The sequence below is a fragment of the Cydia amplana genome, chromosome 6 (genome assembly GCF_948474715.1).
Source record: "Cydia amplana chromosome 6, ilCydAmpl1.1, whole genome shotgun sequence".
Taxonomy (NCBI): domain Eukaryota; kingdom Metazoa; phylum Arthropoda; class Insecta; order Lepidoptera; family Tortricidae; genus Cydia; species Cydia amplana.
In genome coordinates this window covers 13644828-13669777 of record NC_086074.1, presented here as the reverse complement: position 1 = coordinate 13669777, position 24950 = coordinate 13644828, and the positions used below count along the sequence as shown (strand labels likewise).

Below are 24950 nucleotides of genomic sequence, written 5' to 3'. Positions count from 1 at the left end.
ACGAAAGCAATTATTCGCATTCAGTCAACAAAGACGTAGCAGAGAACTGCACAAAGAGACCATTTCATAAGTTAAAGCGTCGCTGACGATACTTATCTGAGCGCAACTAGTGATGCGGTAAATCCTGAACGTATACTTCGGAACTATCCCTTGTTACGTTTCTGAAACCTACTACTTGTTCTATCCGACCGCCACTTTAATATTTCATTCTATATCCACTATTTTTGGGACAGAAATCTATTAATATTTTTGTCTAGAGCTGTTAAAATAACCTGTTAAAGTGGCCCTAAGTATTTAATCTATAGATCTACATAAACATCTTTAAAACAGATCACTACCTTGCCAGCTTGAAATTAAGGCTAATCGCCTTTAAACCCGCGGAGCCACGCGCCTGGGTTTACTGAATCACGCCGTGCCTGGTGCATGCTCAACCGCCTGAGAACAGGAAATAGCCACTGTACCCACCTTCGGAAAAATGGGAATGGAGCGACCAAGAATGCTGCGAATGCGGATATCCAAAGCAAACCGCTCGGCATATAGTTTTGGAGTGCCCACTAACAAAGTACGATGGCCCAGTGGAAGATTTTAAGACCATAACGAGAGCAGCCATTACTTACTTGGAAAAATGTAGATTTAAATTATAAACTGTGTAACTATGTACGAACAGTGTAAAATAAATGCCATACGATAAATAAATAAACCGCCTTTAAAACACGTTTTATGCTAACTTCCCTATCTTCTGAGCTAGAGTCTGGCTACTGAAATATTAACAAATGTTAATTATTTACTATTATTTAAGAAGTGTAGTACTCTTACGGTAGATGCCGCTATGAGCCTCCCTAGGGCTCATATATGGTGGAAATATTCACTGAATTGGGTACGGTCTTGGTAGCTCAGATGGAAGAGCACTGTACTAGTGATCCAGTGGTCGTGGGTTCAAGTCCCACCCAAGACTGAATTTTTCCACTTTTAATTTATTTCGAAGCTTAATAGCATCGTTCGTAGACGTTTCTGCTTAATACAAAATTAATTTAGTATGGGATAGCGCATCATTACTGGTGAATTTCCAATATGATTTGGAACTCTGGTAGCCGTTTAAGAAGTGTAGTACTCTTACGGTAGATGTCGCTATGAGCCTCCCTAGGGCTCATATATGGTGGAAATATTCACTGAATTGGGTACGGTCTGGGTAGCTCAGATGGAAGAGTACTGTACTAGTGATCCAGTGGTCGTGGGTTCAAGTCCCACCCAAGACAGTGAATTTTTCCACTTTTAATTTATTTCGAAGCTTAACGAAATATCTGTCAACAATTTTTGGTTAGCCAGACTCTACATTATATACTATATTATTTTCTTCGAAAGAAAACTCATCAGGTACCTAAACACAGAAGAATTTTAAAATATAACCTATGTTTACAAAAATCTCACAAAAAATGGATTGCTGTGACAAAACAACCTAGTGTTGCATTATGATACTTTTTAGTTCCGTTTATTTAATTTATAAAAATTGGAGGACTGTAAATGTGTATTCACGAGTTAATAAAGACGAAACTGAATTGTGACTATTACTAGTAGTGGTAGCGGTTTTAGTGGAAGATCTTGCCCACACAATTCCCTGCGAGGATTATGGCAGAGAGAAGAAAAGTAAGAAGATTAATCCCACAAGGTAGAGGAGCGGTGGAATTTATTATAAAACGGTTTCGTCGGAGGCTTTAGTGCGATCCCGGTTGGTGCATTCGCCTGGTTATCGATGTGGTTGTTGCTGCATGAAATGTTTATGTTTAGTCTTCGGTTATTTAGTTTGAAAAATGCGTTCGTGTTTTTATAACAATTTGCTCGAACTTATTTACGATATTGGAGTATTTGATAGTCTTTAATAGGGAAATTGTGAAAGGTTGCCTCAAAAATTGTACTTTATCTACTTTAGAACTGCTATTTTACTGAAAGAAGTTTTTCATTCAGTAAAATTTTAACAGGTTTTTTAAAATCTTTTAAATTAATTTTAGCTAGATTTTCATGCGAGTATATTATTGTATATTTTATAGTATTTTACAATCCGTGCATGTGCATGTACCTACAATAAAGTGTATATCAGATACTTTTGGCGTTGTTTCATCCGCTACTATGATGCTGAGTGTATCTTCAGATTATTAAATAAGGTGTTGCTTCAAAATTAGAAGTCAACAGGAAAGTGATGCACGGTTAAAGTTTATCGTGAATAGTTTTTATAGCTATCGCGTGCTTAGAAACCAATTCGGTTTAGGCAAGTGCCTGCGTAAAAGGTCATTATAGAACTAATCAATAGTTTCATGCTCTACAAAATGTAGTTCAGCCTAAATGCCATGTCCTCACCTGTGCAAATGTCAGTCAAGGAACTGTGGGCGGTGGTGTTCAAGGTGACTTTGGGTAAAGATGTTTATGTTGGGCCTTATTGAATTAAAGGCAATATTATTTGTCTCAATTTTATTCACACACACGTACTTAATGTTTTTGAGGGTATCAAATCAGTGTTGTGAATAACGCTTATTTTTAGGCTTAAAGACTCGAGCCCTCAAGACTCGTAAGTCTTGAAGACTCGACTATATTTGAGAATTGTTTTTATTTATTTTACGCATATGGATGTAAGAAGTCGTCTTTGCCGCGTTTGAGGCGTTAAGCCTAGAGAGTCTTAAGGGTTCGAGTCTTTAAGCCTCGAAATGAGCGTTATTCACAACATTATATCAAAGCCTTAAACATTTTACTTATAATAATTTTTATTTATATATAAAGAGATGAAAGATTTAATTTATAGTATCAGACCTCTTATATAGTAGGTATATGTTTAGTTTTTTTTTTACTAAAACAGTCGATAGGTCAGTGTATCAAAATATATTTTAATCTCAATCAATGCAAAGTGCGAAACCAAATTCCGACGCCGGCATGTTATTCTGTTCTAATCCTGTTGTCACTGTCACATTACAGACACTAAACCATAGGCATATCATCCGCAGTGACATTCCAAACATGAGGGGAACAAATGGATCTGACGTTCAGTAAGTAGGCACCTAAACTATAACGTAGAAAGCAGACGGGTTATCTCCAATTATTTACGGCTCTGACAGACGCAAAGAGTCTCTAAAGTGACAATAGACCTCTCTTCAGGGGAATAAAAGTTTGCTCGAATACATGAATAGAAATCAGGATATATACATTTTTGGCAGTTACGTATACTTATAAGTTTTTATCGGGTTCGCATTATTGAAATCTTACGGGATAATTAACTGAACAAAGTTTATTTAAAATCTTTTACACGGTTTCCGAAATACAATTTCCATGAAATAGGCACTTCTTTTATGATTTTACTATAGGATTCCCTGGTACAACAAATTCATCGGGGTTCTTACGAAATAGAATAAGTTAAACGGGAATAATTTACATTCTCAAACTATCTAGACTGAAGTAAGGGGGTTCAGTTCTAAGAGGAAGTGTTCGCAGATGTGAGGCAGTAGTAGCAAGGGAAGGGGAGGAGGGGTGCCGTCGGCCCTGACGGTGTAAATAATTGCTCTGTCGAACACACCTGCCGGGAAAGAAAATTAAGCAAAACGCAATTTGACTGAGTGATGAAGCACCTACAGCGCTGGATCAGTTTAATGAGTTACTGGCGAAAAATTACTTCTGATTAATACATTCATTATCTCAACTCCATTATAAACAGCTTAAATTCAATTGTAACTAATTAATTTCTACGGAGCGAGTGTAATTTTGACACCGTTAGCAATACATTTTCTATAGAAATATATATATTATATTACGTTAATAAACAATATTAGATATTAATTTTATAAAACCTTAACCGTTGGACTTGTACCTAAGTTTATAACCATATTATCCTTAAAAACAACTTTCAAAGAGTTATGTTTAAGAAAGTTGTCTCTGCACATGATAGTATGTACTTTGTTCCGAAGCAATGATCCGATAACATTTCGACGCGCGACACACGCTGCGCGATAGCGTTTATGTGCTCATTGCATGACAACCCCTCCTTAAGACTGCGATACTTACACCAATCAAGACCCTAGACCTCGTAAAATAGACTATTTTATCAAAATTACTTAGGGATTACTTTTATTTGGGCCAAATAGCCATTTCAGATAATTCGCTTTAGCGTTTTATAGTGCGCTAAAGTAAACTTTGTCGCCAATTTTGTGTTGGGTAAATTGCAGAGGTAACAGCCTTTCACTCGGGCGTTTATTGGCAAATTCATAAACATCGACTCGCAAATAAAACGGTTGCGAGTGTACTTTGGAATGTTAGCGAGCCAACACGTTCCATATTTTCATGGGATTCAAATAAAAATAAAGTGGATGACCACGGGCCGGGCGGTCTAATTTAATATAAGCGTTGCATGTTCTGTCATGCGGCTGATGTACCTGTTTTCATTTTATTGCTTAGGAGTGTAGCCAGAATACAAAAATGTTACACGGGGCGGCGCGTTTGACAGCTGTTAAACAGTTTTATTATTGCCGGACGAACATCGCAGCGCGTATTTGCATAATTGAACGGCCACTTGGACCAACTAGCTTTGTTATACTCTGCCGTGCCATTTGTCATATTCGCCGTATCATTTATGCATGTTGCTCGTAACGAGAGCTGCGCCGTTTTTCTGGACCATTCATTATTTCTTTTGTGTTGTTTGCTATCCCGACCAGTCTTGCCCTTACTCGGACGACATAGACACGAGTAACATATGTCGAGTTTCCTCCCTATTGACACAAGCAACCGCATTTTTGTAACATGAAGTTGAAAGGGCTTTAATCTGGAATTCAGTCAGGTAAAATAAACATTTGCTTTTTGTTGCGCTCCAACAAGTTAAAACGGACTGTGATAGCTTTTGTCGCTAGCGTTTAGGTAAAAAACAAAACTCTATTTTTGAACGAAATTGCTTTCGGAAAAGGTTGTGCGAAATAAAAATTATGTTCGGCTACCGCGGTGACAAAACATTGATTGAAATGTGACCCGTGAGTTTAAACGAATAAAACTGCCTGTAATTACCATTGAGAAGGACAATAAATCTTTATCTAGAAAATCTATAAATATTGGACTCAAACTAGACTGATACCTCTATTACATTGCTTAACATAGCATAACAAGCATCAAATTAATCCGTATCTTTCTTTGCGCAAGAACTTTGAAAGCCGCCGATCAGATCAGGGAATAATAAAAGAGCCATAAAATAGGTGTAGCCAACACAAAAAGCAGGCGTTATCTCGAACGCGTAAATGTTTAATGGCACGAGCCACTCGGAGCGTTCGTGCGCAGCTCGCGATCCGATTTTAAACTGATGACTTTTAGGAGCTGGTACGGAAATAGCTACTTAAGGTCGTGAACTGCTGAGCACTTAAAAGAAACACTATCAAGTCATACAGACAGGTATCGTTAATTAAAAAAGCTCTCGAGAATCATGCTTTAATTACAGTTATTTGTACATACATCTATAATGAAAATAATAAATCAAATCCTCTGAGCACGTTGTTTCGAACCCCCCGTTTTTTAGCTTCGTTGACTTTGTTTAACGTGATTCAAATAATTCCCAATCGTAAGGCCGATTCGTTGTTATTAAAAGAACCACTTTCTCTGTCATTTTGGCGACATTAATCACGAAGCTATGGACATCAAACAGCAATGTTCATTGTCAGAGAACAAAGATTACAAGACATTCATAGAACGAATGTGATTTTTATTATTCAAATGCTCGCACACGCTTATTGAGGTATTGTGGAAAGGAGCTTTGTTGCAGGGACTTTCCTTTGTTGATCCTCTTTAGCCAATATTCAGTTATATTTTTAGAGGTTTCATTATTACATTTATATAAATTTTACTAACCATCTTGTTGTGTGTCACAGTACTCGTGGTTGAGCTAAATATATAGGTGAAAAATAAAAATTATTCCATACGCAGATCTAAACTAAATGTTTAAGTTACACTCGTAGTTGCTACCGCGGTTAAATTACGGTTTCGTATTAAACAACCTTATTATAGTCCTGAGGGCACTGCGAGTGTGAACTGAAGTCTCAGAGGTGGCCGAGCTGTCGGAGCGAGACAGCCGGCCAGTCCTCGGGGCTCGCTACACGAAACCCCTGATAGTTCCGTGGTTTACTAGACAAGTTGCAAATTTGTTGCTAGCGATCAGAGAATTGAATATCAAATAAAGTTTGTCGACGTTCAACTGTCCATTGCATCTGCAGATTTGTAGTACTATTGCATAACTATTTATTATTTAATATGTTTATCGCAAAATAAATAATTATAAAAACGTAAAAAATACAGATTCAATACTTGGAACGTAATTCAGTTGCATAATTTAAATTTTTATAGCGAAGTTAAATAACAAGAATTGGTTATACTTTAAATGATAGAAACTATAGGTTTACCTATATACCTAGAAGCCCCTTTTCTTTGTTGTGTATGTAGGACACACGACTTCAAGTAACCCTGGGTTCCTAAGTGAAAAATTTGATGCGAAATTCGACAAGCGCACTATTAAAAATATTTCCGCTTCTGAAATGATATCTGGTGAGAATGTGTTTGAGTTTTGAGAATCAGAGAGTAATAAAATGAAAATGGTTTCATATTCGACTAAGCGTCGTACGACGTTTTGGTAGTTGTTCACTTGGTAGCAGTCAATTATAACCTTCTATTCGATTTGATGCTCGCTCGGTCCCTTGGGCGGTACGGCGCTCGGTTTGGCCAGCAAAGTTTAAATTAATTCAAGATTGACACATCGCACCTCGTCGATGCTCGTATTTTTAATCCTTTAATCATTTTTAGCAACTTTTACCTCGTTATTTGTCATCTATTTAAGGGGTTGTTCATTGGAAGGAAGGAATAACATATACATAGTTTGACTAGTAGGTATTAATACATTAAGTTACGTATAAAACATGTTATTAACATGCATTTTTATTATTTTTTGATCTAAAACTAACATTCCACAAACAATAATGTGTAAATGGTAAGCTATTATACTGTATCAACGGAGGCAGCTAACATTTTTCGGCGGTGAGCGTGCACTGGCATACAAGACAAACGAATAAATCTGCTCGTCGCACACATTCGTTGCGTGCTCCAGTCCGTCTCGGATTTATGGGCCCAACCTCTTACAGCTCCATCAAAGCTTGCAAAATATTTACCTGACTGAACCATCCCTAACTGAAACAGCAAACGGCAGACAGCGTTCATAAAATATCAAGCAGTTTTGTACTCGTCGCTAATACGAAAGTTAATATTCCATCCAAATAGTTGGCTATTGGCGTTGTTGTTTTCCAATTTTGTTGTCAGAAAATTGCGAGCCAAATTTACGTTTCCACCATTTTGTTGCGAAATATCTGTGTGTAGGTACTTTGCCAAAGTAATTTTCGTATTTATTTATAGAGCAAGTATTAGTTCATTATTATCCAAAGATTATTGTCCATGCTACAGTTTACGACAGTCAGTGTAACAGATTCCCTAAAGATTAATTTAAATTGTGTAAAAAAAGAAAATTATTGAAATGTGTTTCAGTTCAAATGAACTTAATCACAATGGTGGACATGGCGCGAAGCGCTCGGCTGTATGTTGAGAATGCGTTTTAATGCAAATTTCCATTTGGCCGGTTGATATGCGCGAGCGAGTGAGTAAATTCGCAACGAATCACGTGTGACATTCAATTGACAAGCGAACAAAATGTGTAAATGTAGTGATGTTGTCGGCGCCAGAAAGTTTCAGTCGCAGTGTTGTGACCCTCCACCCGCCGCCTGACGCACTCGCCAGCAGTCAATGACAACTCGAAATGTATTAAATTGATCACCTAAAGGGACCTGCACTCGTGGTCGTATCCAGCGACGTAGCCAATTAAATCGGTTTTATTCAGTAAATCACTGCGTCATTTAAAACGGGGCATTAATATTCTGCGGTTTTTGAATTAATGTTTTAATTAACTTGGATTGGCAGTTTCAGTAGGGTTTGCGCGCGTACCCGTTGCTGTTTTTCTTTTAGTTGAGCTTTAGACAGTAGAGAATAGGATAGCTAGCTAGTGATTATAATTATAAGTATGCAGAGGAGCTCGGATCGTCCCTCGCACCTGTTGCCGCACTAAGCATACGTACGAGTTGAAAGTCCGCCTCGTAGACTTTAGTAGATAGATAAGTATGTAGTTAGGTCTATATTTTGAACAACTTTTGTGAAGTTTGAATATATGAAGTGTAATGAATTAGCTTATTACTGTTTTTTCTATTAACACGCTAAGCAGTGGGACACATGAATAACTAAGTATGTCAATGGAGCTGAGTTCACAAAATAACGATCGTAATTTGGGGAGAAAGGTGACTTCTATATTACAAAAGTACTTGCTGCGTAAGTTTTGAAATCCATTAAAAGTTCAAGCAATGATTGACCTATTAATCCAAGCGAGCTGATGTGTTTAAAACATTTAAGACCCCTTTAACAATGGATAAGTTTTGATCGGTTTATTATTCAACGTATAAAATAGAGGGTGCGAGAAACTTGGGAATATATTTGTGAGTTTTGACATAAAATAAAATGTTTGCTCACTTCAAAGTCAAGTAACGCTTAGTGTGTTGGTTTAGAACCTTGTTCCGTGTATCGCTGTCGGTAGAATTTGTCTTACTCGCGGTGCATTGCGTTATACCCTGTTACACTTTACGGTGTTCGCTTATGGAACGGCGTGGCTAGAACAGTCGACAGTAAAACTTTCAGTGGATTGTTACATTGAAGCCAACTAAATAAAGGCGGGGGTAGGTTCTCGCCAGAGCCTTTTCACGGGCGTCGCCTTTATGCCGATTTTATGTTGCATGAGCAAAGTACAGCTGTAATTCCGACACGGGAAAATGTATATTACGGCGAATCCTTAGTAGAATCTGGCAGGCGAGTATAATGCGGGGATTTCTTGAGAGACCCCCGGGCTAGGTGAGGGTAGGCGCGACTCGAGTTTGTTACATAAAAATCCCGTTACCGCTACGGAGGTCGACAGATTACTTTCTTGTTAAGAGGATGAAAACAAGAGTTAGTTCACTTTCGACACGGAAATAAATAAGAAAGATTCTTTCTTTTAAAAGGCTCTTTTTCAGCGAATCCGATAAGTGTATCTGTGGGGCAGTTTCTGGAATGTATTCCATTAAATTGTCATTCAATAGAACTTGCTAACTATGTAAACAAACCGCCATACTAAAATTGACACTGAATGTCAAATTACTAGTAACTTTTGTTTACATAGTTAGCAAGTTCTATTGAAGTCATTCAATAGAACTTGCTAACTATGTAAACAAAAGTTACTAAGTTACTAGTAATTTGACATTCAGTGTCAATTTTGGTATGGAGGTTAAAGTGTCAACTTTAACTATTAAAGCCAATTCGAATTTTAGTTATTCGAGCTGTTTCCGATACGATACTGATCTGATGTCACTGTCTATAGTGACATTTCTTCAACAAAAACTTTTAATTTACGTTAATTTTGACACTTGCAGATCAGTATCACATCGAAAACTAATCGACGTTACTAAAACTTGAATTGGCGTAACTAATACTTAGTCACTATTTGTTTTAAAAAAATTGATACAAATAAAAATATTCAGGAACGTAAAGCCGTAAAGAACGTAAAGAACGTAACATCTAGATAAAAATACTACAAGTTTGGACGTGCTTTGCGATGTAATAACAACATTTTATTGTGTAATAACATTCACATTGCGGATATCTCTGAAAGACAAAGGAATTTTGATTTGACTTACATTATATCAGTCAAGATGACGTTTTATTCGTAATAAAATGTCTATTGTAAACAAAGTGTGGTCAATGCCGCAATTATGGTATCATACGGATCCTAATAGAGAGCTTATAATATGTGTGTAGATGAAGATTGACTCGTGTTTAAATGCATTTCATTATGTAGCAGTCACATAAAACATAGAGGAAACCGATGCTAGAATCTCGGCGGGGCTCATGTTTTCAAAAATACACGACAAATCCACTCATTAGATGCTGCACTGTCATGCTGCATGATCATTTTAAGATAAATGAAAATATAGACGGGTATTTATCACGTACCTAACTGAGACAGGCCAATAACTTACCAGCTATGGAAAAGCATAACTGATTCCGGAAAGAACGAGATTCAACGATAGAACTAGGGTTTGTACGACGGATCCGAAATGTATCCGCGGATCCGGATCCAGATCCGGATAATTTCATACATTCCGGATCCGTATTGCAAACCTTAGACAGAACAAATATACATAATTATATTATTACGCTACAAGAGTAATAATAGTGCATGTATTCCAAATTGTGCGAAAGTAATCAGTCGGTTTATTCTGTGTTCTGGAATGATCTCCCGGCTGCGGCGGCAAACACGCAATTTGTCCTCGGCGTTAAATCGACCGCAAACAAAACGGCGGCGCCGGCGCCGCGCCATCATTCACCTGTGGTCGCTCGTGATAATGAGATGGACCTACCGTTCAACATATTAGGCTGATTGCAATTGTGCATGCCGTACGTAAATCGACAGTACCCAGCGTTCTTGCTTATTGGAATAGATTTATACAGTCAACAACCCTATTGGACTTATGTGCTTATTGTGTCTTTTTTCTTTTTCCTTGTTTGTTTTATTTTGTTACTGTGTTTTGCGACAATAAATGACTTTTTATTTATTTATTTATTTTATTTATTTCCATTATCCAGACGCTATTCCGAGTTGCGTATGTGAAATAAATGTGTGTTAGTACACAGTATAAAAGCTAGTAAAGTTTTAGTGTTTACTTTTCAGAATAAATGTATGTTATACTATATGTAATCTATATACTTACAGTTAATATTACCTTATTATGTTGAAGCTGAATTAATAGTAATGACTATTAACCTTAGAAACTTGTTTTATATACAGAAATCGAATTTTCAACGAGATTTTCACCCTGCGCGATGTAAAAAATATATTAGAGGTCCTAAAATATGAGTAGCCTTAAATCATTCTAAGTATCAAAAGATTTCACCATAATTTTATTATGAAAAAAGTTTAGGGGAAGTTATTATTTTAAGGTGCAATTTGAAATCCTGAACTAACTTCGTCGATAACCACAAGCGTATGACATAAAGAGATTTTCGCGATCGCGACTTGTTACTAAGTTAACGGGATGACGCTCTTTAGGCGTTATTAAGTTTTACCGGGTGTAATTAACTTGGCCTTAGTAATTAAGATGGTTAATAAATGGCCGCGTAGTAAGTCGCTTTGAGATATGCCTGGAATCCTTTAATATAACCAAAACAAGCTCGAATAACTCGCGTTAAAGTGTTCGTGTTAATGTGACAGAAGGACTTGGGGTAATGCTTTAGTGGCTAAGTTGTCGCGGAGGTCGCTTAATTATGCGAGTGCGTGCGATTATCAACACCTTAGTTTTACAAAAGTTTTATTGAGGTGTCCCTTAATAGCAATATATTTCAGTAGCATTTATTTTCATGAAATTATTTTAACCAGCACTTTTACAGTTGAATAATTAGTTAATACTTACAGAAAAGTTTGTTGGACCAACTTGCTTGCTTAACATTTTTTTAGCTAAAAAATTTGTTCATTATATCAGGGTCTCGCTTCGGTTTTTAAAAAAATCATTAAGTACTTATTCATAACTAATAAGTCTTTTCTTAACATTTCGATACATCTACACAGTCATATACTAAAAGTACTAGTAGATATCCACATAAAACCGGTGGTAGTTACCGACGGAAAAACAAAACGGTTGATAAAAACACGTACGTACCTACGTGACGTACTTACGTCCTTTGTTAACAAAATTTAAGTCAGTATAGTAAATAAATTAAAAGTTTGTAATACATTTTGATACGTTACAAATTAATAATTGAGGGGTAATCGTATTTATTACTTGTTTAACCAGTGTTCCGTCTTTGTCCTTCGGCGTAACAATGTGAAGGTTACAGTCAATTTACCTCGGCCCAGAATGGATGACTTTTCAATTGCTGCCACTTTATTTACCTTGACTCGGTAAGGATGTCTACAATAGCTTTTCTACTGTGTCATTTCCCGCACTCACTATTTTTTTATCCATCCCTTTTCGGTAGGAAGTGATTTGCTAAAACATACTTCTAATGTACATTGTCGAAGCGTCGGGTCCTTAATGCTCCATTGACGACCAATTCGAGGTTTCGATTTATTGCTATCTATTCTTAAGGAGGTATTGTTGTACGATCCAAAAGAATTATTGGACGATAGAGTCCGAGCGCGTACGTGATTCCATTGGTCAGATTACACAAATATAATGGCAGTAATGTTCGCTACTAAGTATTAAAGAAGATTAATTTAGCTACTTAAAATTGTGTTCAATTAACACTATAAATATGCTCACCTCAATCACACTAAACAGCTATTTTCAGCGTTCAATATTACACGTAAAACCTAAATTATCGGCAAAGTTTTTACCACTAGACGTAAAATATACAAACCACCAACTAGTTGAATAAACCACTTATATATAACTACCGCCCGCTGAAAAACAGACCAACTAAATTCTCCAGTATTTTCCATACCACTACTCCCCGCAGGGATCTCAATCCTCCACTAACGTGTAAATGAACTTGTTACTTGTTGCAACAGGGAGATATAGCTGCCCATCGTTGAATGTATAACAGTCTAAGTGTGTAGTTGTGTTATTTGAGGTGAGTTGGAAGTGGTTTCAGGCTGAATTTGATTTCAGTTGAAGTGTGCGGTGGAAGATTGTAGTTTAATTTACCCACAGATAGAGGATTACCGCAAGCTGTCGCGATTCAAGATTATCAAGTATTAAAAAAACAAAATGTGTGCAGCGACCTGCATTAATTAAGTATCAACCAATATTTATCTTGGTTTTGTCTGAGTTTTATTCCAATGTATGTATAACAGATTCTACTTTTAAACTACGATTTTCAAATAATAGTTACATCTAAACTTATTTATGATAAGTAATTTAGGACTATATTTGGGAACTTTTTGAACTATATTTGGGTTCCTACTTCATGATTGAATCCCATTCATAAAGTGGGTATGCACTTTTGCAGCTGTGTGCGTATCGAACGAGATAAATAAAACATTAACAAAAAAATAATAAGAAGACATCATCAAGGTGTGTGTTTTATTTATGGACCTAAGACGCCAGACACCAAGTCAGCGAGAGATATCACTTTATTTTTTCAATTACTCAAAATAATTTTGAATAGGTATGTAAGTGGTATATAGGTTGTAAGTAGACTTTAACTAAATTGCTTTGTAAAAAAGGGTTTGTATATAGCTACATTTATCATTTATTTTGTCGCCTGGTTGTCACTTTAACAATAATATGCGTGTGTTTATCATCACCTTAACTATTATGTGCTGTGCTTCGTTTATTAACGTACAAAACCATGAAATGTTCATTGAATGAAACTTTTAAGTTTTCAGAAAAGAAAACATTCGATAAGAACTTAAATCCTTTCTACTCAGACTTGAAAATATACAAAGAGGCGCGGAGCAGGTGATTACGAAGCGGTCCCAGAGCTCGCGGGCCACATCCTCTCATATGCAATGCGACGGCATGCATTCTCACTCAACCGCGCCTTCTCTGGGGAGCCAGAGATTCGATACCGTATCAATATATCAACATTCTATTTAGAAAATGCAGAAACAAAAATGGTACGTAAATAAATGTAACGCCGATTCTTTTCCGCGAGTGAGTTGAAGCGATTGAGGTTATTGTAGCTATTTAGGGTTTGTTAGTCATTTCTTTATGACGGTTTTAGGCGTATTGTAGGTAAAGCGATCGCATATTTGTCGTTAAGTTGAAGCGGTTTTCGTGGTGTAGGTGTAAATTTAATATTGAGCAAACTTGATGTAATGGAGTTTAAATTGTTAAATTAGTTAGGTACTAGTATTTTATACAATCGTGATATAATGGAGAGCTTTTCAGTCGAGTACCGTGTTTAGGCAACGAAGCTTGCTGAGTTGCCTAAGTAAAGGTACGAGATTGAAAAGCTTGATTATATCACTATTGTATACAATACTTTTTCTACGAGTCAACAAAAAAGATACTTAAAACTAGTAGAAGAATCATATATGTAGGTAAAAAATCAAAAGTATACAGCTAAGATGCGCGAGCAGCCGCGATACCTTCATACTCGTACGCGACCCGGCCCCCGCGCCCCGCGCCCCCGGCCGGTTGGTCACCGACGCCTTCTCGTAACTCATGAGGCCCTGGTACTTGCTCCGCACTTTCGATTGATCAATTTCATTATAGTTGACTAAACTGTATCGAAATGAATATTATAGTTGACTAAACGGTACCGAAATGAATATTATAGTTGACTAAACTGTATCGAAATAAATATTATAGTTGACTAAACGGTATCGAAATGAATATTATAGTTGACTAAACTGTATCGAAATAAATATTATAGTTGAGTTGGGGTCCCATAGTGAAAAAAGTATGCGATTTCACTTTGGTATACGAAGCCTTAATTCAAGCATTGCAGTCGAAGAGTAGAAAAACTTCTTTATGCTTGTACAAAACCGTAGAGCTTGCTAACAACGCACACACGTGTGTTATTAAATTGATATTGTGTACGTAGGTATTGAATTCTTGTTTTTGAATAATCTATCGATATGTTATGAAAAAATACCTTTTGAGGGTAACATAAAGTATACTACATTAATATCGATAATAATAACGTTACCATGATATGGAGGCCGATCGAAACGTATACATTTTGATATCTAAATGATGTCATCTTCATCTTGTTATTATATTGTTCGCGCGTGCATTTCGCTCATACTTGTTATATCGGCATGAGCGAGAGTCATGGGCGAATGATATCAAAATTACATAATTTGGATGTCAAAATGGAAGTTTGAATTGCCCTCATGTTAATTTTCAATATGATATACATTAACAAGTGGCTTTGTTATTTTAAGCGGATATAATGGGTGACCTCACTGCCATGTTAATAACGCAATAATTATGATGACTCGCGGTGGAGTAATTTATGGCTATATCTAAATCGTCAAATTAGTTCAAAACATCGGTAGGTGTTTTAGTTATATGTATTTGTCTGAATGCGTGTGGTCGTTTTATTGATTAATATCTGGGTGACCGAAGCTCGGTAAACATATAATAACTCGGAAATGCGCGTTTTCCCAGAGATAAGACCTAGCTAGATCGATTTTTCGCTCCCGAAAACCCCTATATACAAAATTTCATCGAAATCGTTAGAGCCGTTTCCGAGATCCCCGAAATATATATATATATATATATAAATAAACAAGAATTGCTCGTTTAAAGGTATTAGATAGATTATGAGCGTTTGCTTTAGGGCTACTACGATAGTAATTTAGTTGGATATATGAGTTGCTACACTTACTTACATAAATAATAAAGAACATAATTTACTTATTATAACATCTACTTCTCAGTATTAGCGTAGAAACCGGTGTACTGATGTTGTAAAATAAATTAATTGTAATACACGTAATATTAACAGGGCGGTTTGGTTTGCCGCAAGATGCATCTAAGCTCGATGTGCTCGCTCCCCGGGGACGCTCCCACGTGCCGCCACTTAGCACTCGGCGAATACACGCTTACGAACTTTAAAGACAGCCCAAACAACTCTTATTGTTCGCTCATAAAGACCAAAACCGCATACTCTGATTCACGGACTAAGATGGCAAACTTTACAGAGTCTGAGAGCTCTACTCCAGAAGCTTACTCGTGTTGGAATTGCCTCGACGTGTACAAAAATAGCAAAAGTGTTCGGTGAATTGAATCCAATACAAAACAAATATCACATTTTAGTGTGTTGTTTGATTCGAATGCAATTTATGATTCGCAGCTACAAACACGTAACAGTCCGGATACGTATAAGTTATTTTGTTAAAAAAGAAGTGTAAACTATGAGAGTTTTAAAAGAAATATCACAAAAACACGACAAATAGCGAGTTGAAGCGCTCCGTTTGATACCCCTTTTTTGAGTGAATCGAAAACGATCGTCATCTATGATTCACGCGATAGGCGTCTTTACACACGGCGAACAGAGTCGAATGAAATATAGATAACACTACTCTTATGCAAAGTGAAAGGTGAAATTTTCCCGGTAGCAGGGCACGCATTCGACGAAATGTGTCCCATAGGTGCGTGTTCTTTACCAAAAACCGAGTGGAATCCGCCCCACTGAGATTGGTTCCGCTAGTTCCTTTCCCTTTAATATTTAACAACTTGGTGGCTCACACATCGCGTTCACCTTTTATAATAGCATTTGATTCGAGCGTCACAGCCACTAAGAGTCGTTGCCATAACGTGGTATGATAAAAAAAACGCCCAAGTGCGAGTCGGACTTTGTTGTATGGGAGCCCCCCTTAAATATTTATTTTATTCTGTTTTTAGTATTCGTTGTTATAGCGGCAACAAAGATACATCATTTGTGAAAATTTCAACTGTCTAGCTATCGCGGTTCATGAGATACAGCCTGGTGACAGACGGACGGACGGACGGACAGCGAAGTCTTAGTAATAGGGTCCCGTTTTTTACCCTTTGGGTACGGAACCCTAAAAACAATAATGCACGGCCTTGCAAAAATAAAAACAATAATACCTACCGACTTAATCACACCAGTTTAAAAGTTAGAAAATTAAATTATTAAAAAAGACAATGGAATATTTCCGTTAAGGGATGCCATTAATATTATTTTTTACCAACGAAGGTCGTAAATAAAAGTAAAGGGTGCTATTAAACGCATTATTCGCGCATATTTAACGTACTGTAAAGGTTAAAAGGATTTTATTTTTCGCATTTTCTACGAATTAAGTCCCTATTCAACACGTGATGTACAGGCAAAAAAGGGCACCAAGCAAACAATTGGAAATCCTAAATATAAGCTAGCAGTGTAATAATGATATTATAAGCAAATATTTGTTTTATGCAAAATCGTTTGGGAGCCTTTGTAAGTGAGACTATTTTGGTTACGCTCTCTAAATTATTGTATACGAGTATATAATATAAATGTAATACAATAACAATAATAATATATAAACCTACACTAGAAAAGTAATATAAACCGCCAATGTCCACTGAAACACCCCACAACAGACGATTTTACTTTCGCGATTCTTACATATTATTAAATTACTTATAAAACGGGAACACCCCTAGTGCGCAAAACGTTCAAGTTGATAAACAAGACCAAGTGCGGGTAGTTCGAAAAACTCGCGCGGCTAGATGTTGATGTCAACTTTAGCCAGTCTTCTCCGAAACCACGGGGACAACGCCGTCCTCGAAACGTCGGAGGTAAACCTTAAAACTTGATTATACGCGATTAAGTCCCGTTTTATAATATAAAATACTCCAAGCAAAGATATGAGGTATATCCAAAATATATTTTATTTAAATAGGTCCACAGTTTACCTGATCAAACTCATGCGGAACAGAGACCACGTGAGTCACCTATTACGCTTAGTCACAACCGTTGCAGGTCATTCCACTCGCTTCAAATCACTAGGCAAGCGTAAAGCTATTGTTGTGATTTATAATTCAGGCGGTGGGATATTTTGTCGTCTTGCGGTGCCTCCGCCCTGGTCCGGGCCTTCGGTACGAAAAAATAGATAATAAAATGTATTGAAATGGCTGCGGGCCGGCTTATCCGGTTGAAAGTCAATGAATATTTGATTTCAATTTTTTTCCCAATGTCGCCGTGAAGTATTCACGATATACCTAATTTGATTTTCGCCATTCCGCCCGTTCGTCGGGGCAGTTTGCATTCATATTCAGTTTGAATACGCGTTTGGGTTGCCTCTTGCCCGAGTTTGATACAAATAAACAGGGATATTTTTACATTTCTTGCTAGTATAACCCGACCCAACTGATTACGTTTCTGGGATAATAACCCATACTGTGTATGAGCCTATATGGAATATTTACATGAAAAAATTATACTCTTAAATTACATCATAATATTCGGATGACTCTTTACATAATGATATTTGTGTCTCACAATCTTGCGATGCGAGATAGGAGATAATGTCATTGCAAAGTAAATTGAATTTTATGACATATTATTAACCAAAATTTCCGTATAGATACGCACACACACGCAAAATATTCGTAAAATTTCCAATATAGGGAAGTACTTGCTCCATAAATTGAAAAGAGGGGTTTAAAAGTACAAGCGTAAGCTTTTTTAAAATAATTACCGAGTGAGGAGCTACAATTTTCATTAGGCCGTTACGCAAAAGGCGCTAAAGTTGGATCCAGAGAAAAATCGTACGTAAATCATTTTATGTCTTAGGACGACAAAAAAAGGTTCGTTTTCCCTGAGCTGGGAATGAACAGGATTGGTTTTTGCGAACTTGCACAAATGACGGCGCAACGATATTTTACCCAGGCTGAATATTTGGGTCAACCTGTTTTTGCGTAATAGGGATTACAAAAGCAAATTTAACATTGTGTTTGTTGTAACTGCTGCAAGGGAACCTTCGTTGGCAACAAAAGATGGCCGGCCTTGATACATTTTCCACGGATTTTAATTAAAATCTTACGCGTTGTGGGGATAATGAAACTGACTGAATATAAAGAGTCCCGGCGAGTAGAGTTTTTAGGATAAAATATAATTGACTCCGTTACACATTTAATTACATAAAATAACAGCTGCGTTGAATGGTAAACATTCTTACAATGATTCCATTATTTATTTTAAAAGTTTTTACGCCAATCCTGAAAACCGAATGTAATACTAATGGACCACGAGCAAGCAACATATTTTCAAGACCACCTGCCGTATTCGAACTTCAAGATATTTACAAGAGACGACACGTACTAAATCCATTCTAGATACGTTATAGTTTAGATTTCAACTAGTTCTCTTTTGCAGCTCAATTCGGGCAACCAATGTCACTTTTACGTTAGATAGTGTTAGATATCTATTAGATGTGAATTGGATCTCTAAGTCATATCTTGTGGAAATCGTTCAAGAGTATCGCAGAATCGCAGAAATGTCAAATTTGACAGGTTAGATCTTAAACATATCGTTATCGTATCTTGGTAACGTATAAAAGATATCTAGTAGATGTCTATTACAAAATCCGAATCGGGGCCCACTTCCCCTCAGGCGTAAGCTAAGTACGTGAAGCGGTATGTGCTGTTCACGAGGCTTCAATATATATTTTATCCTTGCTACCGAATATCGCCCGGAAAAAAAAAATACTGATAGAATTAATTGTAGGTAGGCTCGAGGTCTAAAAGCAGAAAACAAAATAAAATTACTGTTCGCTAAGATAAATGATTCAACGTTGCTGATACGGTTTTCAACCAATTTTTCCCTTTCACCCGCACTAGATACCTACAAAGAAATCTCCATAAGGAAGCCATACGTTTTATTCGGGCGTCGATTTGTTATTTATTAGCCGGGAATAGTTGCAATACGAGGGAGGGAACACAATACCGAAATCGGTGAGCCTATTTAGTTTCGATACCACCTCGAACCTCCGTTTCGCTTCGTCTGAGCTGTAACCTCTACCAGCGATCCTTGACCTCCCTTGCCTCTCTGGGACCCTTTGTATTGCGAGGTGAGGGTAGGCTATAATATGTCTTACTCCACTGGCCGTGCTTCATCGAGCGTTGGCGTCTGTATTTATCCGTAGCTAGGTTACCAACGACGACTTTGTGGCGAAGACGGCCAGTGAAATAAGGCGAGACGAGCACAAAAATGATATGTTTCCTTATGTGACATGCAAGCCTTTGGAAGTTGGCTGTTTTTCTAAGGAAAAGGAGGTGACATGACAGCTGAGCGCTTATGCGTAGTGATGTGCCGTCTCCGGATATATTTCCCCAATTGTGTGCGGAATGTTCTCGCTTAGTTAGCCATACAAATGAGGTGCTATATCCAGGGACGGTATATTATAACTTGTGCTCGCGCTACTAAGTATTAGATTGTATTTTAAGTTAAGCTTCTTTTACAACCCACAATCTTTATTTCGGCACCGTATGTAATTAAATTATAAATACTGTTACCCACTGCTGAACATTCAATGGTCGTTTGTTATACCGATTTTATATAAACTACCTGTTACTTATGAAATTATATGAGCAGCCCCATTATTTAAATGTACCTTCCATTTCGAATTGCTTGTACAGTTGCAGACGCAGGTCCACTCACACATGTGTAGGCAGGGTTGAAACGAAATTCAGTTGCGTGATTCTAATGGTCAATTAATTATTTGTAAGCGGAGTAGGTATAAGATGTTACAACACGCAAACATACAGTTTTTGACCGCGCACCATTGAAATTATAGGCTGACCCAATAAAGGTTGATCGCTTGAAATATTTTATGGAAGTTTGTATCGTTACTCACCTCTGTGCCTATTGGTTTGTTTGTCGAACATTAACATGGCGTCCTCGATCTGCAACAAGAAAAAAAAAGACATAAAATAAAGTTCAAATCCTGAAAAGATCGGGGGAATATAGCGAAAAACAAGGGCGTAGTACGCGATTTTAGCCCCGCCCCGGCAATAAAACACTCCGGCGCTGTAATAACGAATAAGCACCGGTACAGAGTAAACCACACGCTGCAAATAAACTTTGATAAGCGGGGGCGAGCAGGTAATAACGTATTCATAGAGAAATAAATGGAAAGTCGGCGGTTAGGACACGAACAATACACGCGAGGAGAGATGTGGTGTCAGCGGCGCGCGCGCCGCGCGGGTTGCTCGCGCTCACCAAACTCGCCCGCGAAGGAGCATTTTTAAATTCCCCATCCGGTTACAAAACAGCGATAAATCTCTGATGCTAGGTAGCGAAATAGCATCGTCAATATTCATGTTGAGCGTACGCATTCTACATTCATGTCGGCCGTTGTAAATTCTATGCTGTTCAACATTTTCGAGTACGTTACTTAGTCTATAAAAACCGTTTTTGTTGTAAAATTTTTTCCTCGCTGAAATTTACTGGATTATCGTAAAAAAAACTAAGCTGAAAAAGTAGCTTGATTTTGCTCTCCAAAAGCAAAAAAAAGTTTCTCAATAGGAGTTTACATACATTTTCGATTAATTTATTACCTTGGCTCCTCTACACGATGGGCCAACGCCGGCCACTCCAAGGGACGCATTTATGCGTTAGAGGGGGCAAGTGATATTGCTATCTCATTCTACCGCATGGCTGCGTTCGTTGGAGTGGCCGGCGTTGGCCCATCGTGTAGAGGAGCCATAAAAAAAAGTGTCCGTGGAACACGATTGGACAAGTTGAGTTTGACAAGCGAGTGGTGCGGGTGTATCTCGGCGCCGGCGTTGGCGGCGGTTCCCTCGGGCCACATTAGGCGGAAGGTCGACGCTACGCATTCCCGATGATCGATGCCGAGAACCCGTAACAGAGGGCCTACCGCGAACCACGTTCGACGTGTTGCCTCTCTGTCGCACTTGTGAATTCGTACGTAAGTGTGACAGGGAGGCAACACGTCGAACGTGGTTCGCGGTAGGCCCTCAGGTGACCTTTCGCTGAATTATTCTTACCTGTAGAAACGTTTGTTTAGCGGTGATTTGTTTGAGTGGGAATTGCGACGCTTTTTGTTTCACATGTGAAGTGGACAACCCTTTTTTGCACAGAAAGAGTTGTATTAAATTGTGCCGGTTTGAGTCGAGTTTTGTTCTGAGTTTTGCGGTAGTTTTTAGCTAATGTGAGTTATTACGAACCTTTGTGAGGGATTTCGTAGAAGATTTAATCCTTTACGCCGGTTTTACATAGGTGTGTCATAAAAGAGTATTAATCAACGGAGCCTAATTTGGTCGCAGAGATTCAACAGAGCTACAAAACAGAAATCGACTTAAATCTTTGTCTTTGAAAAATGAATTAATGGCCATTGAAACGTTTTATTAGAGAAGTTTGGCGTAAAGCAATCTTGTAGGAAAATGAGAGAATTTGTTTAGTAAGGCGTTTGCTCGCGATTCGACATCCAGTCCCTCGGGCGACATTATAAATAAAGCAGCCTATCCGACACGTCCATACTACCAAGTTTGTGGAATGCGTTCGATACAATAACGTATAACAAGTTTTTGTCAAAATCATAATTTTTTATCTAGACACGCGGTAGCGTGTCCAGCCAAGTTCAAAGAAAAAGGAATAAAAACTATTGTCACCAATTGCACTTTTCTTTAGCCATCTATGAGTTACTGACATGGTTCTTAAAATCCCAAACTGAATAGTGATGCGTTGTTTTTAGGGTTCTGTACCTCAAAAGGAAAGGAATCTTTATAGGATCACTTTGTTGTACGTCCATCCCTCTGTCTGTCATGACCCTTTATTTCAGCAACGCGTAGAGGTATCGAGTTAAAATTAAAAGCATAATATTCAGGCCTATAACCTCTTGAAATAAAATTAAACTTCTATGTTACCACAAAAAACGTAAAGTTCTACACTCTCAAGGGAATCAAGATTTATAGGGTACTTCCCGTTGACCTAGAACTATGAAAGGCAAGTCATCGTCTTACAAGGAAAAACCTAAAAAATGTTAAATTTGTACGGAACCCCCGGTGGGCGAGTCCAACTCGCACTTGGCCGGTTTTTTCAGAGTTAATACGGCTACCTTCGGTTACTGTCTTAATAATAAAAGACTAGCTACTTGGCAACTAAAATAAAGTAATGTTTTATTCTTAAAATCGATGAACAAATAACTAAGCGGTTTTTGTTAAAAGGCATAACATACTAGAGACTACCAAAAGAACCATTTCCTTGGTAAATTTCAATTCACCACTTTACTTCGCTACTAACTCAGCGTGTATTTATACGGCTTCGATAACTCTAAGAAGATTGTGATCTAATGCGGTATCGTAACGGGCAATTTGTAAGGTCTGGTACTGTTGTCGCGCTCTAGCTTGACGGTGTAGCGGGGGTGCGACAAGGACGGGTGACTGGCACGGCATGGGCCGCTCCCTTGGGTGACGTTAGAGAAATCGAACTTGGCTTGATCGACGCGGCCTCTGCAGTGTCTTTCGCGTTAATGATCTTTTGTTATCTGTCTAATTGATGGATTTGATTTTAAATCTTAACTTTATTCTGTGATATAACGTTAACGTAAGAGTTTTGTGGTCTTATTTAAAATTAATTTGATTAGTTAACTTATGTTTAGTCCCTTTTTACAATCGGTCTCAATCGGTCGTTAGTCTTACAAATACATATGTGACGCTATCTATGAAAAGGGACCTTATTGTCGATGGCGCTTACGCCTTCATTAACGATGCTCCGATGTAAATACAATGCCGCGCGAAGCTGTGCGGCGTAAGCGCCATCGACAATAAGGTCCCTTTTCATAGATAATGCCCCATATACATATTTGTAAGACTAACGACCGATTGAGACCATCGATTAATAGCAAATTGATGCTTGTAGAGGGTTTACAAATAACTGCATATGCTATGCTACATTGCGTTCGTAGGCGCTACACCGCGATACGCTGCGTAGCAAGTTGGATTCGTAGCAGAATGTTTTCGATTCGTAGCCAAAACTGCTCGTAACGCCAACCGTCAATTGAAATCATGAGCCACTTTAAGATTGCAGTGTTTGGGCCCGATGCGGATTTTGAAATAGACATCTGTTAGATATCTTTTAGACATCACCAAGATACGATAACGATATGTTTAAGATCTAACCTGTCAAATTTGACATTTGCGCGATTCTGGAGATATTCTTGAACGATTTCTACAGGATATGACTTAGAGATCCAATTCACATCTAATAGATATCTAACTCTATCTAACGTAAAAGTGACATTGGTTGCCCGAATTGCGCTGCAAAAGAGAACTAGTTGATATCTAAACTATAACGTATCTAGAATGGATCTAGTACGTGTCGTCTCTTGTGAATATCTTGAAGTTCGAATACGGCAGTTAGACATTCACTAGATATGAAATAATAACGATATGTGACGTTCCACGGCAAAAGGTACCTTATGGCCGCAAAAATATTGGAGCGGCGTTAATAATAGCGTAAGCGCCAACCGCCATAGGGTACCTTTTGTTGTGGAACGTCACATATCGTTACTATTTCATATCTAGTGAATGTCTAATTCATGTCCCGAATCGCGCCGCCACTTTCAGATTGCAGTGTTTCTCTTACGCGCTCCAATAACTGCGAACGAGATGTTATGATAGTCCTCGCGTGCAGTTTGATTTGAGCGCACCAAGAAACGCAAGGTCGATTCTGATTTAACACGTGTTCTGTGCTCAGTACTGAATGGTAGGCTAGTAAAAATGCTATAAATTCTTAGACGGCCATTATTTTCAAATAAATTACATAAGTCTGTACAAATTATATAATAAATATAATATGTGATCGCGGTCGTCGCGGAACGATTTTTTCGGCTAGTTTAGACTAAGAGTAATTTGTGTTTTATTTTTGTTTATTTTTTAAGATTTCTTTTGACATTACCATTAGTTAATTTATATCGTATGTTTTTTTTAATGTTTATTTTTTGTATAAAATGTAATTATGTACCTACTATCTTTTATAGCTGTAGCCGACGATTGCAGCCACAGGTGGAGAGGAGCGAAATAAGAACAACTAGGGATACTTTTTGAGGTAAGTGTTAGAGCGCATGGACATGCGTTTATCGCTCGGAAGCGTATAGGGAACTGACGTTGATTGGTCGATAGCCGAGGCTCGTTGCACACATAATGCATGCTCTCGCGCACACTTTATTAACTCATAGAAGACAACAGTGGTAAGCAAGGTAAGTACCTGCATATTATTTTTATAATATTTAACTAAAATGTATATTAATTACTAAGTTTTATGTTTCAGGTTACTCATTTCAGGTCCAGTACATTGCGTCGTCTTACATAAACCTTGCCATTCAAATTACGCAACAGCGTCTTCGCTAAACGGCCGTCACCGCCAAGCAAACTATTCACTTAGTGAAATTTTCGGATATC

The 24950-nt window shown here is 37.8% G+C and overlaps 1 protein-coding gene across 6 annotated transcripts in view; it reads right to left on the bottom strand.

Annotated features, from left to right (window-relative positions):
• LOC134648953 (RNA-binding protein Musashi homolog Rbp6) overlaps nucleotides 1-24950 on the bottom strand; it is a 574404-nt gene that overhangs the window by 115201 nt on the left and 434253 nt on the right. For all 6 annotated transcript variants that reach the window (XM_063503621.1, XM_063503618.1, XM_063503616.1 and 3 more), the window contains one exon: nucleotides 20384-20432. In XM_063503621.1, coding sequence (XP_063359691.1) covers nucleotides 20384-20432 — 49 coding nt within the window. The remainder of the gene's footprint in view (nucleotides 1-20383; nucleotides 20433-24950) is intronic.